General features: G+C 39.5%; 1 protein-coding gene across 1 annotated transcript in view; it reads right to left on the bottom strand.

Annotated features, from left to right (window-relative positions):
• Positions 1 to 13,805, bottom strand: part of CERS6 (ceramide synthase 6) — a 130,124-nt gene that overhangs the window by 30,537 nt on the left and 85,782 nt on the right. The window contains exons 5-6 of the mRNA XM_086465516.1: positions 5,277 to 5,327; positions 827 to 919 (exon numbers count right to left, since the gene is read on the bottom strand). Coding sequence (XP_086321642.1) covers positions 827 to 919; positions 5,277 to 5,327 — 144 coding nt within the window. The remainder of the gene's footprint in view (positions 1 to 826; positions 920 to 5,276; positions 5,328 to 13,805) is intronic.

Raw genomic sequence — 13,805 nt, 5'->3', positions numbered from 1 at the left:
TTCCATTATCATAGCCTACAACCATTTAATTAAATGACAGCACAAGGCAGCACATAAAAATATTATAAAATCCTTCCAAATGTTTTAAACAAATAATTTTGCAACATCAAAAAACCCTGCAAGAATAGCTTACTGGATCATTATTATAGACTGACTGTCATGCTGCCTGTTCTCCTATGGACTAGCACTCTCCTTGGAGGAGAGAACTTGGATGAAGGAATATGGAACAGGTTACTAGTGATACTGCAAAAATGTTTGGCCAGAGTTTCATTTTCTTGATTAATAGCCTCTTAATATCAATGCTCAGCTACTTGAAATTTCATAAGCATAAAGGTAAGATTAAATGTAACATCACTTTTTAATATTAAATGTATCCCTGTTTTTACCATTCCTTTGTAGAATAAACTGAAAGCCCTCATAGATCTCACCAAAGTGATACTGTGAAGTTATGAGGCAGTCTTGCTCTGTCATTGATATTTTATCATTTAAATCTTAGAAGAAACAGTACATGTACTAGCTACTACATATTCAACTCCACTCAAGTCACCATATGAAAGTAGTTTTTTTTGGCTGATGTTATTTTCTCTTGAATATTTGATTACTCCAGGCTCTCCTTCCCATGTGCAGAAAAAACCCACACCACAGTAATAAGAACTAGAGTAATACGAGCACTTCAACACCAGTTTCTCAGTGATGAATATCTGCAAGAGGTGGTGACTAGAAAGAAGTATTTCCAGTTCACTGCACAGGTAATACAGGTATTCTTCAAATCAAGAAAGATATACACATAAAGCTTTCAATGTTTTTAGTCTTTCAGTGTTCTTACCTTTCTTTTGATGTCAATGAATTGAGAAAACATTAAGGACCAGTAGAATGACAATTCAACTATATAGTAATAATGAAGGTCAGGCATCAGTGGCTGAAAGATGGAGATGAGAAAAGGTTAATAGAGTCTAACTGACATTATGGGTAGCTGAGGTCTATAGGAGACACGTTTAATCACAGGGAGATTACTGAATTACACATAAGCATCCTATGTAAGAAACTATGTATCAAACTTCAATGGCTCTGGAAAAATAAAGCTTCGCAACCTACCTTCCTCTTATGTTTTAAACTTGACAGTACTGTAATATTGTAATACCAAAAAATTATCATGTTGTCTGTTTGGAAACTAGAACAAACTAAATTCTGAGTGCTCCTAAGTCTGTTTTGAAAGATTACTTGAAACATCTTGCTGTACATCAGTAATGTGAGTTTAAAGCACACCAAAAGAAACAATGCTAGAGCAGATTAGAGAAAAGTAATGCTAGTATATAATCTCATCTGCTCATGATGAAAATGTTGTGAGCTTTAAACAGGGCTCTTTCTAATATAAAAGCCTACTCTTAAAGAATCTAACCATTTTCTGGGAACATGTTAACATTTGGAAAGAAGAAAATAAACTAAATTTATCCAGGTGTCTTGTTTGATATACAACATGGTTACACAGATGTTTAGAAGTAAAAGAAATAAAAACAAGACATGGGAACCTATGCACAGCCAAAACCAACCTGAAGTAACTTCGAAGAAGGTAACTGGTGGCACGCATAAGCTGTTTAGCCCCCGGCCTAAGAGAGTCAGTCCTAGGAGCTACTCTGATTTCCATGTGATTGTGCCTCCCTGCTAGTCATGTCTTCCACTGCAGTGACAGAGAGGGGCACTGACACAGGAGAAGCTCCTGAGGGCATCTCCTGAGGGATTAGATCAACCATCTCTAGAGCAGTTCGCACTGGCACAACCATGCACCCAAGCAGGGCATGAGTTATTTTGACTGGCAAGAGACATTTCAGTTGCCTCTTTTATTCCCATTCCCTTTTGCAGACCAGTTCTTTGCAGCTGAAAACTAGTCCTTAGGTACCCACTGAACGCTCTACGTAAGTTATTTAAATACAGACATATGCTTATGCTTTATGGAAAATGTACACTCAAAATCAATGTTTTAAAGCTATTTCTTGGGTCAATATAATCCTTTTCTGATTCAGTGAGAGTGCCAGTAAGCTTTTAATCAGGTGTAATTAAAAAAAGGGAAGAGAATATGAGCTAGCAATGAACCGCAACTATTATACTCATTACTGCAAGACAACTCACTGGGGAAAATTTCTAGTAAAACAATTAAGATTGTCAGCTGCTTTATTAATAATAGCATTACCATTTCTAAATCCATATATAATGATAATGTATGGCGATTCTAAAGATATCACGGTTTCCCTCCATGAAAGGATCAATAGTGTGTGTATAACTTAGTTTAAATGTTATGTTTCTGTTCTCCATAGACTTAACTTCAATAGGACTATTCTGTGCTTATGGGTAAGCTGTCACCCAAATGATCCATTTGACTATATGTACAGTAAGTCCAGATGTATGTCTGCAATCCTGTGTTGAGTAATTTACAACGGATTTGAAGCAAACAAAAGATTAGAAATTTTATCTAGTTGAGAAAAAAAAAAAAACAACAAAAAACCAAATTGAAAACACAGTACTTAATCCTGGTTAGCACCCAGTAGACATATTATCTCTGAGGCAATGATTTTGATAATGAATTTTATTTGATGATTTGCTTTCTGTAGGGCCCCTCTCCACTAGTAGCATGATTTTAGATACAGTAAGTATAGTTGCCACCCTCTAAAAGTTATAACTAACTTTCTGAATGAACTTGTTTTTCTGGTAAGTCTGGTAAATATATGTTCTTTAACCAGCAAGATTCATGATCTTTCACCATAAGTAATTCTCTTTTTGCATGTGATAACACAAAAATAGCAGAAAACAGGACTGAAAGGCACCAGTGACTGCTGCCATATCAATTCTGACAAACAATTGTTCCTAAAATCTCTGAGGGATGAAGATTGAACACTCTGCCCTTTAGGAAAGAAAAAAGGCAAAAAACCCACAACATTGCAAACTCTTTGTTGGAGCTTTTGGAATTCAATGTCAATTATATTTGGATAGCAGCTAAGTATGATGCCTCAACGATCCCTATTGAGACTCCTGGATGCTGAAAAAAAAAAAGCAAGCAGCATTTTAAAGAAGCTCAGGTTTATAGTTAGACTTCAGACTAATTAAAAAAGTTACCAAAAGTTATCCTCAAATGTTATTAAAAATTTTTAAGACTGTCTTACTAGGTGTGTTGGGTTTGTGTCTGGCGGGGTTTTGGTAGTGAGGGAAGGGGCTACAGGGGTGGCTCCAGTAAGAGGCTCCCCTGGCTCAAATTCAGACCTGCTTCTGGACAAGGCCAGGCCAATCAGTGCCCCTGCGAATAACCTTATTCAAGAGTGAAAAATGTCTTGGGCAAGTTCTTTGTGAGTCTTTGTGAGCCAAGGAGGGAGAGGTGAGAGAAACAGCCCTGCGGACACACATGTCAGTGAGGAAGGAGAGGGGGAGCTGTGCCGGAGCAGGGATCCCCCTGCGACCCGTGGGGAGGTGCTGGGCTGAGCCCCTGCGGCCCGTGGTGAGCTGGCGGCTGAGCCCCTGCAGCCCGTGGAGCCCAGCGGTGGCCCAGAGGTTGGCCTGAAGCCCGTGGAGGGCCCCAGGGAGGGTCAGGGTCCAGGCCTGCAGCAGACCCTGGCTCTGAGGCAGCCTGTGCTTTGCCTCGACCTTTGAGCTTTGTGGTTGTGTTTTCTCCCCCCCATTCCTCAGGGGACAGGGTAGGGGTGAGCACGTAGCTACGGGGTGCTTTGTTGCCAGCTGGGTGGGCTTAAACTATGACACTAGGTCACATGTGGAACTTTTGTTATCTCTGATTTACAACAAAAGCAAAAATTATTCTTCACAATTTTAATCTCTTGTTGCCTCCTGTTATACGAAGGGTATTAAGGAAACAGGTGGCTCTTAGCTTTCTCAAAATGGTTTCCATAATCCATTCCTAACCATATACATGGTGATACGTCTTCCTTGAAAGGGCTACCTTACTGTTATCATTAATAATAATAAAAGGGAACATCTAATTAATTCACTGATCTTCACAACATCCATGTTGAAAGTTAATTCTATCAGACCAGGAGGCAAAATGAGGCTGTGGTACAGCCAAGGCAGAGTTCAGGAGTTATCTTTTCTGAAAAATACATTGAATCCTTTAGAGCAGGTTGATTGCTCTGTTTAAATACATCCCATACTTTAACTACTATGTCCAGTAGCACAAAGGAATGGAAAACACCTAAGTTTCTCAAAGCTCTTTGGGTATGCAAACTTCGGAAGCCACTGTTCAACCAGATAACGATAAAATTTCTACCCTTCTCCTTTCACCTGTCCTGCTCCTTCTTACCCTGGCAGAGAATAATTTCTGGAGTTGTGGGGCTGCAGCTAATCCTGGCATTACTGCAGCACCTGCACACCATTGGGCAACTGCTGCTGTGAAAGATGGCCAGAACTTGGACCTCGGAATTAAATATTCCTGGAACTAGTTATAATCTTAGCAGTGCAGTAAGGAATAAGTGTACTGTTACTGTTGCTTTGCAGATTGTTTTAAGGAACCCAAATTTCAAACCTGAACAAAATTGTTTTGGAGGACTGAAAGAGGGAATGAGTGCAGCAGGGCACAACCTGAAAGGGTCCTTTTACTTTAACAGTGGCATTCTTCTCCTTAGTAAAGAAGATAAATGATTTAAGTCCTTTCTTTGAAGTTAAATTATATACTTTGACCTAAAACAGAGAGAAACACTGATGCTTTTTGAATCCATGAAAATACAGACATTGCTGAAAATAAAGACTTGAAACCATTCTCAATTCTCTCATTAATTTCACCTTCTTTTGTTGTAAGCTTCCATGAGGTCAGGACTGGATACCCTTATTTAAGTACCTAAAGGAGAAACCTACCTTCTCTCTTTGATCTCCTCTTTGATCACACCAACTGCCAGGGATTAAGTCCCACCCTGTATGCAGTATAACAGCGATGAGGACTATACTGGCTTTTCCCAACCCGCTGAATCTGAGGCTTTGTTAAAACTTTCAGTATCCTCAAAACTTTGTAAAAAATGACCATTCTACCATTGTTGCAGATATCTGCTTTCACAGTTAGATTTCCCAGATCTGTTTTCAGATCCGATGCTTCATTTCAAAACAGGCATGACAGCTACATTCATCTTTCCCATACTGAACTCAAGCAAGATGGGGAGCATCTAGCAATGTTCCAAAATGCCGAGTAGCCTATTCACACTAACACATTGACACAAAGCTCCACCATAATAAAAACAGAGCTCTGCAGAGGTGTCATGTTTGTTTTTAGGCAGCGCTATAACTTTTACCTGATATGGATACCCGTTCCAGCACTGTCTGGTATTCCAGAGCCAGGGTGCCTGAGAGAGAGAAGGAAAAAAAAAAAAAAAGGTCTGTACACACCATTTTGGGCAATGTAAGTGTATATGGTTAATACAAGTGAAGGACAAAACTACAGGAACAGCTTAAAATTTGCAATTTTTAATAGAGGCTACAAAAACTGAACACAACAAGGAGGTTCCTCAAAGCTTCACAGCATGCCTTGGAGCAGCCTGCCTGTTCACAGAGATTTTTGGTTGGTGCAGCATGACCTTACTTTTGCAGGAGCACAGGATGAATGTAATCAGCTTGCGTTCGGGTGGTCAGATCTCACAGCACCTTCTCAATAGCACAGGAAATCTTGGCCTTAGGCTGCTCAAGTATTTTAAAGAACATTCCTTGCATATGCTGCTACATATAAGCATCCTTCCATACAGGATCCATCCTTCATCCCAGCCCCATCAGCTCAAGATAGCAAATCGTACATTTTGGTTTCCTGGCTGAAGACATGATCATCCAGAGATGATAGATCTTGCTATCACTTGGACAATACTGGTATTTTAGGCCAACATGAAAGGTGCCAGAGACAAATTTATTGTAGCATGTATCTACAGAGTCTCGCATTGCAAAAAGCTGGGCAAACTAAAAGACCTGGGAACATACAGTTCTGTTATGCTTCCTGTTTCTTTGCTGCTTGCACAAGATTTGTGTGATTATTTCTCTTTCAATGCCACAAGAGAACCTTTTAAATCTTTTCTTGTAAGCAAGTTGTTTCTTTCAGAGTTCTTTAGTTTTTACCCCCTTTTCTGTGCAACTAAATGGACTCGAAAGAGAAAATACCATATGGGAAAGCTCTTCTACCCAACACACTGAACCATTAAGTATTTCCACATTGGTTAATAAGAACAGCCACACTTCCTTCTTCATGAACGAGCAAGAACAACTCCTTTCAGATATGCATGTTTTGCAAAGCACAGCTGCATTTCAGGTTCTGGCAGCATCTGGACTTTGAGAAGCATATGTCCACAGTACAAGTACCCACCCACTGGGTATCTCACTAGAAACATTGAAGAAAACTGTGGATTCAAGATCTTTGTGCAACTCCTTTACATAACCTTAACTGCTCTACATCCAAATACAAAGGGGATAAAACATCATTATCCTGGATTAAAGCACACTTACCCTTACACCATCAAATGCTTCCACTAGGTTATATTTTTTCAAATAAATCCTTATTGCATGAGACGGCACTTTCTTGTTTTCACCATCAGGTGGAGCAGTTCAGCTCAGTCAAAGGATAATAACAAACTCATGCAAAATATAATGGGTGAGCATCAAACCAAATAAAACGAACACTAAGATGTGTGTGGCTGAGAATCGGGCCGGGTAGGAAGGATTTGTACCATATCCAAAGACAGGATAAATGCTAGTCAGAATTACAGCCCAATTCCCAACTGATAACCTTAAGTTCTAGCTGTCATTTATTGTATCAGCCTTTATTGGTTAATAGTGATGTAATATGATTGCTAAAGACTCTTTCTAGTTTTTTGAATGTGTCCTTCACATGGAAAATAAGATAAAGTAAAATTTGCACACCTATACCCCCAATGCTCCTGAAATGGCAAGGAATAATTCTTACGGTAACCTGAGCAGTATACCAATGTTTAAAATAACAAAACTCCTAGAGTTTCTGATACACCTCTCACAAGGATGCTGTAAGAATGATTAAAATCCTTCTCTCTATTAGGAATAATTATTTCATGCAAGCAATTTATTTGTTCAAACATCTCCACAGTAGTTACTGTGCTAAGTGTGTTCTCCATGCAACAAAAAAAGGTTTTTGGAAACAGTCACAGCCCCTCTGCAAGCATTACTAATATACAGAATCTAAAACATTTCTGTCTGACAGCTGCCTAAATTAGATCCATCCAAATATTGTAGGATAATTTATAGTTTTAGCCAGGTTTGAAAAGCTGTAACTGTCTTTCATATCAGATTCAACAAGAGATAAGAGATGCTTCCTATCCAATTATTTTGCAACCTAAATTACAGGTGCTGGCAAAAAATGCACATTTTTCTCTTTCAAATATTATGACATCTTAAGGCTTCTTCAGAGAGATGCCTGCTGTAGGAGCTGCAGATACTGAGGTTTATGTGCAATTAAAATGCCGAACGCTAAATGAAATAGGCCTCACTGGAGGAACCCATAACCACAAAACCTGAAAGGATACCACAAACTGACAGACAATATAATATATGCATTAAGCCTCAAAGACCAACACATTGCAGAACATCTGCCTCTTCCGAGCCACATAAGGCTCAGAAAGCCACACTGCCATCTCAAACAAAATGCTTCTGAGTAGCTGTTTGGAAACCTGATGGATCCTATGTGGGCAACAGTGGCTAAGACAGCAGGGCACCTACACCACTTTCTTACCCCTCTTTCCTCCCCAGACTCCCCTCCCCTTGACATTGTCTTGGCATCTCTGAGTTGCCTCTAACAGTTGTAGCAGCAAGGGATTTTATTATGCTTGCCCTGGAAGGTTTTAGGGAAGAGGCAGAGAAAGAGCTTGGTTTAAGCACAGCCTTCCTCTCTGACCTCGACAATGAACACAGTCCTAGACTGAACCTAACTTCTCATGTAGACTATGGTTATAGTTGGAGCAAGAAGCATCTTGTTTAGCCCTCTGTGAACCTTACAACCGTGGGAAACTCTGTGCAGGCTTCAGCAGGAAGGAGAGAATCCTAAAAAAGTCCACACAATCTGCAGTGTGACAGCTAGACACACTGGTGAAAGGTGGATTAATCAGAAAGAACCTAATACTGGCATTCTCAGGGCTCAGCTGAGCCCTGCGTGTGCTCACAGGATACATTTGTGAACTTCCTCACACCAGGCAAGCTCACTGTGAGCTCAGCTCTTCCTGAAAAGTCCCATGATGGACAGGGAGAAAAGGTCACTGACTTGGCTTTGCAACAGATCCTTTTCTGATGAACATAAAAAGTGTGCTACTGTTTCCACTGCCTGTTGAACACCCAAAATTTCCATTTACCTTCTTGTCCTCCGTATATAATCTCTGAGGAAGGGAGGAACCTGGGGGGACTGGAGAAGAGAATCCTGATAACAAAAAGGCATCCTTAAGCTGGAAATAGAATACTAAAAACTTCAGCATCAATTATGTCAGGCACAAAGCACCAGCCCTACAATGCTGACAACCTCTCTTACAGAACATAAAGGAGTTCAGATGGAAACTTAAGCCTTACCACACTTTGATGCAGTGCCTAATCAGTGCAGTATCAACAACAGAGGAGGATGACAAACAGCTGTTGAATCTGCTGTGACTTCCAATATTAAGGAACAAGTCTCTATTATTTTCATTTTCTTACAGGAATATCTGTCAAAAGCTCCATCAAATCTCTCTGTGATTAAAGGGAGTAACTTTAAAGAACCCTTTCAGAAATAAAACTTCTCATGAGACAAGGGAACGACTGAGAATTTGAGGAAATAAAAGAACATATGTTCTGAGAAGTCTGCCGGCTTAGCCACAAGCCTTGCGTTGTTTTGCATCTGTTGTCCACTTATCTTGAGAGAAAGCTTCTAATTGGGCCCTGGCTTTCAGAAGCCCCAAAGCAATGAAAATCTGCATGTCTTGCTCAAAGTGCTGCTAGTACCTAATATGTGAAAGGTCAGTTTCGATAGTAAATGGAGGGAAAAAAAAGTAGCATAATAAAAAACCTTCCATTTGTGATCAATTCCCTAGACAGCCTTTTTGGCTGAAAGGTATTTTTGTGTGTATTTTATCAGGGAGGCAATAGATGCACCTGATGAAGTACTATTTTAAAATAACAAGGTAAATTTTGGTTCATCATACAGTAATAAAAATAAGAATACCCCTCTCTCAACCATATGTACCCAGCAGAACCCACTGAGTATAGGAAACACACAAAAGCCACAGGCTAGGTTCTCAAAAAGACAGACGAGAGCCATACGTGTCATGAGCAAATACTTTCCCATACTGTCAGCAAGCCAACCATCAGATGTGCATGTATCAGGCATGTCACAGGTGTAAGAGAATTCCATGCACATTTTATAGAATCAGCTTGTGTCTGTAAATATAAATATATATACACGTAGGTCACATAAATTTGCGAAATAACTGCTTTTGGGCAGGTGAAGCTTCTTCCACAGTTTGTCTCACTGCAAGCTGCTGGATCAGCAACTGAGTCATTTTTCCTTGTACCTGGCACAACTAGAAATTCCATATGCAAGTTGTACCCACAAGCACTGGTGTTGCTTTGTCCTTGGAAGTGTAAGCCTATAGATAAATAAGAGATGGGCAAAAAATGAAGAGTGTTGCTGGCACTCATTTTTACTTTTTGTAGTCCATAAACTTGAAACAAGTAACACACTGAAGAAACACTTCCAGAAGTACATCACTAAGCATCACGACAGCAAAACTCGGCTTTCCACAGAGCAGCTTCCGCCCTCACAGTCTGGAGTATTAAAAAGAGCTGTTATGCACCTAATTTACTCCTAACCACACAGGTATGTTCTAACTCCCCAAACCATTCTCCCAGTAAGTAAGAAAAATCTTCTGACTTTTCCAGCAAATAAAGAAATACAGTCTACCTGCTGTTTTTATCAGAATACAGCACGTAAAAATCCAGGAAAAACATGACAGAATCCCCACATACCACAAACGCCTATTTATGGTAAAAACCACATTTCAAACCAAAATGAGACATCCTCAGACCAAAAGAAGATTTTAAGTTGGTTTTGAAATCAGAAAACTCTTGATCCTGTAAAACAAAACCAGCACAATACAGAAATCCTGATCATTCCCTTTGTATATGCTCACTACTCCGCAAACAAAAAAGGCCAAGATTTTATCTGGCTTGGTTAATGTGTTTGGATACAGCTTTACATAATTTGTCTCCAACACGTACAAGCAACATCAAGCGGAACAGAAATTAGCACTATTAATTAAAGTCAAGATAATTCATACTTTTGGCAAAGTTCTACCCACCTCATTTATTCTGGACTGATACGGGCAAAGAAGCCTCACAGCATTCATATCTCTTGTCAAGCTAGAGTAGTCCTTGCTCTTCACGGAAACAAGTGGTACAACTGAGGCCAGAAGATTTCCTCTTGATTAGCATTTACTTAGACCCCCAAATGCTGTGTGCAATTTCACCTAACGTTTGCTGCCTGATACATATGTATGACGTATGACATATACACACTGTTTTCCTTAACAGCAGCTGCCTTCTCCCACCACAGGCAGAACACCATTTTCTGCTCATGTGGGCCAACACCACGCCATATTCTGAGCTTTACAGTTATAGCTCATCTACCTAGAAGTTCGATTGCAACAGCAGGAGAGAAGGAGATTACAATCTTTCTGTTGACTGCAAAATACAGAAATATTTAATACTTTCCTCTTCTTATTTATTACCCAGGAACTGAAAATTACAGCCTTTTAGTGTACAGCACCTGTCATAACATCAGCAGAAGGCCAATTATGCATCCCCAAACAGTTGTTTTGGGATGTTGGTTGTAGGGTTTTTTTGCATATGATCTTCTATGTTCTTAAATAGTATCTCAGTGTTCACTTTTTTCCCAATTATGCCTAGTGATTATAGCAATTTTTTTTCTTTTTCAATATATTAATCAGCATTCCTATTGCACATCACTTGGTTGAAGAAGCAGTTGCTTACAGGGGAATTACTTAAATTGCTCACTTTCTTTTTCTTTCTGCAACACCTGCATCCTCTTGGCATGGTATGCTGAATGGCTGCTGATGTTAGAGAGAAAGTCAGATTACCAGGCAGCATAAAAAGCATCCTTCTGTAGTTTCCCATGCCAGAGGCTTTATGTTCTAGTGTAAAAATTACTCCACCCATTTACAGTAAAACCAAGAGATTTTTCAATAAATTAATTTCTTCGATACAAATTCCACTGCGTTTCCCTCCTCATCTTCTTACTTGTCTCAATGGGGATCAGTATTAAGCGTAGACTACTGCAGCCTTTCTCTCTTAAGCAGAATACTTCTGCATATAATGTACAACTGAATACACTTTTTTCCCCTCTTAACTACAGAAAAACTCCAATTGTTTTAAAACAAGTCACAGTTTTACAAGTCACAGAAAGTGACTTTTGTTCTTTTACCAATATCAGTATTTTGCAGCATTTTCCTCTCCAGCATCAAGAAAATTAAACTCTTCCTCCTTTTCCTCAATTTTTAGAAGATTTATAAAGGAACAACCAGAAGAAAGTTCTGAGCCAGCTTTTCAAAGTTTATATCATCTTCCACTAAGTTGGCCTGGCCTCCAAGAACTTCTGATTTATGATGTCTTGGAAACTTTCTCTGATTACCTAAAAATGTGTTTTGTTCTTGTCATCCTCTGAAAAATTACCTTGGATAAGACAGGATCCGAACCATGTTAATATCATCCCTGGTTATTATATTTGTTTTGCTACTACTTAAGCATTTCTTATACTAAGGTCTCACTGATTTAAAAAATACATCAGACGGTTTCCAGTCTCTACTGGCCACCTGTGACAAGCATTGAAGGTACAACCTTAGCAGCAAATGACGCCAACAGCACTGCCTGGTATTGTTTATGGCAGGTTGAACAGTGGAATAAACTGACTCTCTGCAAGCACCAGTGTTTAGGCACCTACACATCAAAATTAAGTATACTTCCTCTACCCACAAAATCACTATGTTCTGACAAAACCCCATGCTAGGAACAAAGACAACTCAGCAAACCAACAAAATCCATAGCTACTATTTTGTATCAACTTGTGTGTGTTCTTCCTTCCAGTGACTGGCAATTTGGTTTGGGATGCAGTTGCTTCTCACACCAGGAATAGCATATTCATAAATTCTTCACAGACCCAAGCAGTCATTCATATTTCTTGGCACAGCTGACAACAGAAGTGAAGACAATGTGACACGTTGCTGATGAACCTCCTGAGGTTCTCTTCTCATATACTGTGACTAAGCAAGCTGTTACAAGTTTTTGCAGAACTGTTTTTTTTTTCTCTAGAGCTCAGTGCTTTGTGTCTGCAGAAGCAAGGTGTTAGGGGTAAAAATGCTTTTGCAATGAAGAGCGCTCAGCCTTTCCTCTCAGCAATCTGCACTGCTGATTTCCAAACATAATTAAAAATGATACTTCTACTAATCGGAAACCATAAAATATATGGAAGGACACATAAAAGGCCAAGATTAACACCAATCACTGAAAGATGCACTTGACATTTCAAATGCAAATATATGCGTGTGCACAAAAGTATTTTTAGAAAAAAGATTAATTCAAGTTTGGATTTATTTACATAAAATGATCTCCAGAAAGGCAGAGTAAGCTCCATGCATGACATACATCCATTTTTCCCTTTAAAAAGATGATGTACAGAGATCTGGTGTTTATGTCTTGTGCTGATAAATGCATAATTTCAACTTCCAAATGACGTGGAAAATGAAGACAGCAGAAAGAACAGATAATTGTAGAGAATCTGGAAGGGTCCTAATATTGAGGCATTGCATGCATTGAATAGAAATGAAGAACACTCCAGCTGGAGAAGCTGGCAGCTGTAGCATCTCCTTCCCCTGCTTTGACCAGCCAGCCACCAGCCCTTACCAGGCGCAGCCATTAAAATATTTGCTCTCATGTATGTACCTTCTTCCTCTTACACTTCCTCAGCTAGTTGCTTTGTAGCAAGCAAAACTTTTTAAAACTTACGCCTTCATGTGTAATGGTAACATTTTCAAGGATTGTTTTGTCATGAGCAAGTTGGACAGCCAGCGGTGCTACGACAGTTTATAGAGAAGCTGAAGGTCTATACAAATACTGTAGAAGCCAGATTGAAGTTCCTATTCATTTGCGGGTAACAGGATTCACAGCAACACTACTCAATGTATTTTATAGTTGCTGTATCTGCACAGTAAGAACAGTGCATAAAAAGTAGTCGACACATTCAGCTGAGCACTCCAGATGCCTGATAACACTGGTGAAGCAAAGGAGCTGTAAACCCATTAGCTTTACAGCTGCCTTGTATTTTTCGATCACAGAGCCAGACCGCATCGATTAGCCTAGAATTTGTATCGAAGAGGATATTTATGAAACAGGAAAACGCAACTGTAGGTCTCGAATTAGTTTGTAGAGAGGGTTCTGAGGTTTACACTTGGCAAACCATATCTTTGTAAGAGGGTGACTTGTATAAAATTACACCTTTAAGAGACCAGCAAAAATCCCAAAAGCCAATTATTAAAAAAATAAATAGGGCAGTTCACCCCTGGTAGATCACTGCAGAGCTGCATGATTTCATAGTAGTCCTCATTTTCCTACAGGATGTAGCTTCAACAAAGCTCCAGGGTTTCCAGCGCTCAGATACTACAGTTGCTCAAAGGCATACAGGAAAGTGGTTAATAATTAAACTCATCATTACATATCTACTTTCTGTAATTACAGCTCCTATTTGTGGCTGCTCTGACAGAAGAGTGCATCTGTCTGACTTC

Source organism: Leptosomus discolor, chromosome 5 (assembly GCF_034619465.1).
Source record: "Leptosomus discolor isolate bLepDis1 chromosome 5, bLepDis1.hap2, whole genome shotgun sequence".
Taxonomy (NCBI): Eukaryota; Metazoa; Chordata; class Aves; order Leptosomiformes; family Leptosomidae; genus Leptosomus; species Leptosomus discolor.
This window is presented reverse-complemented; position numbering and strand designations above follow the sequence as displayed.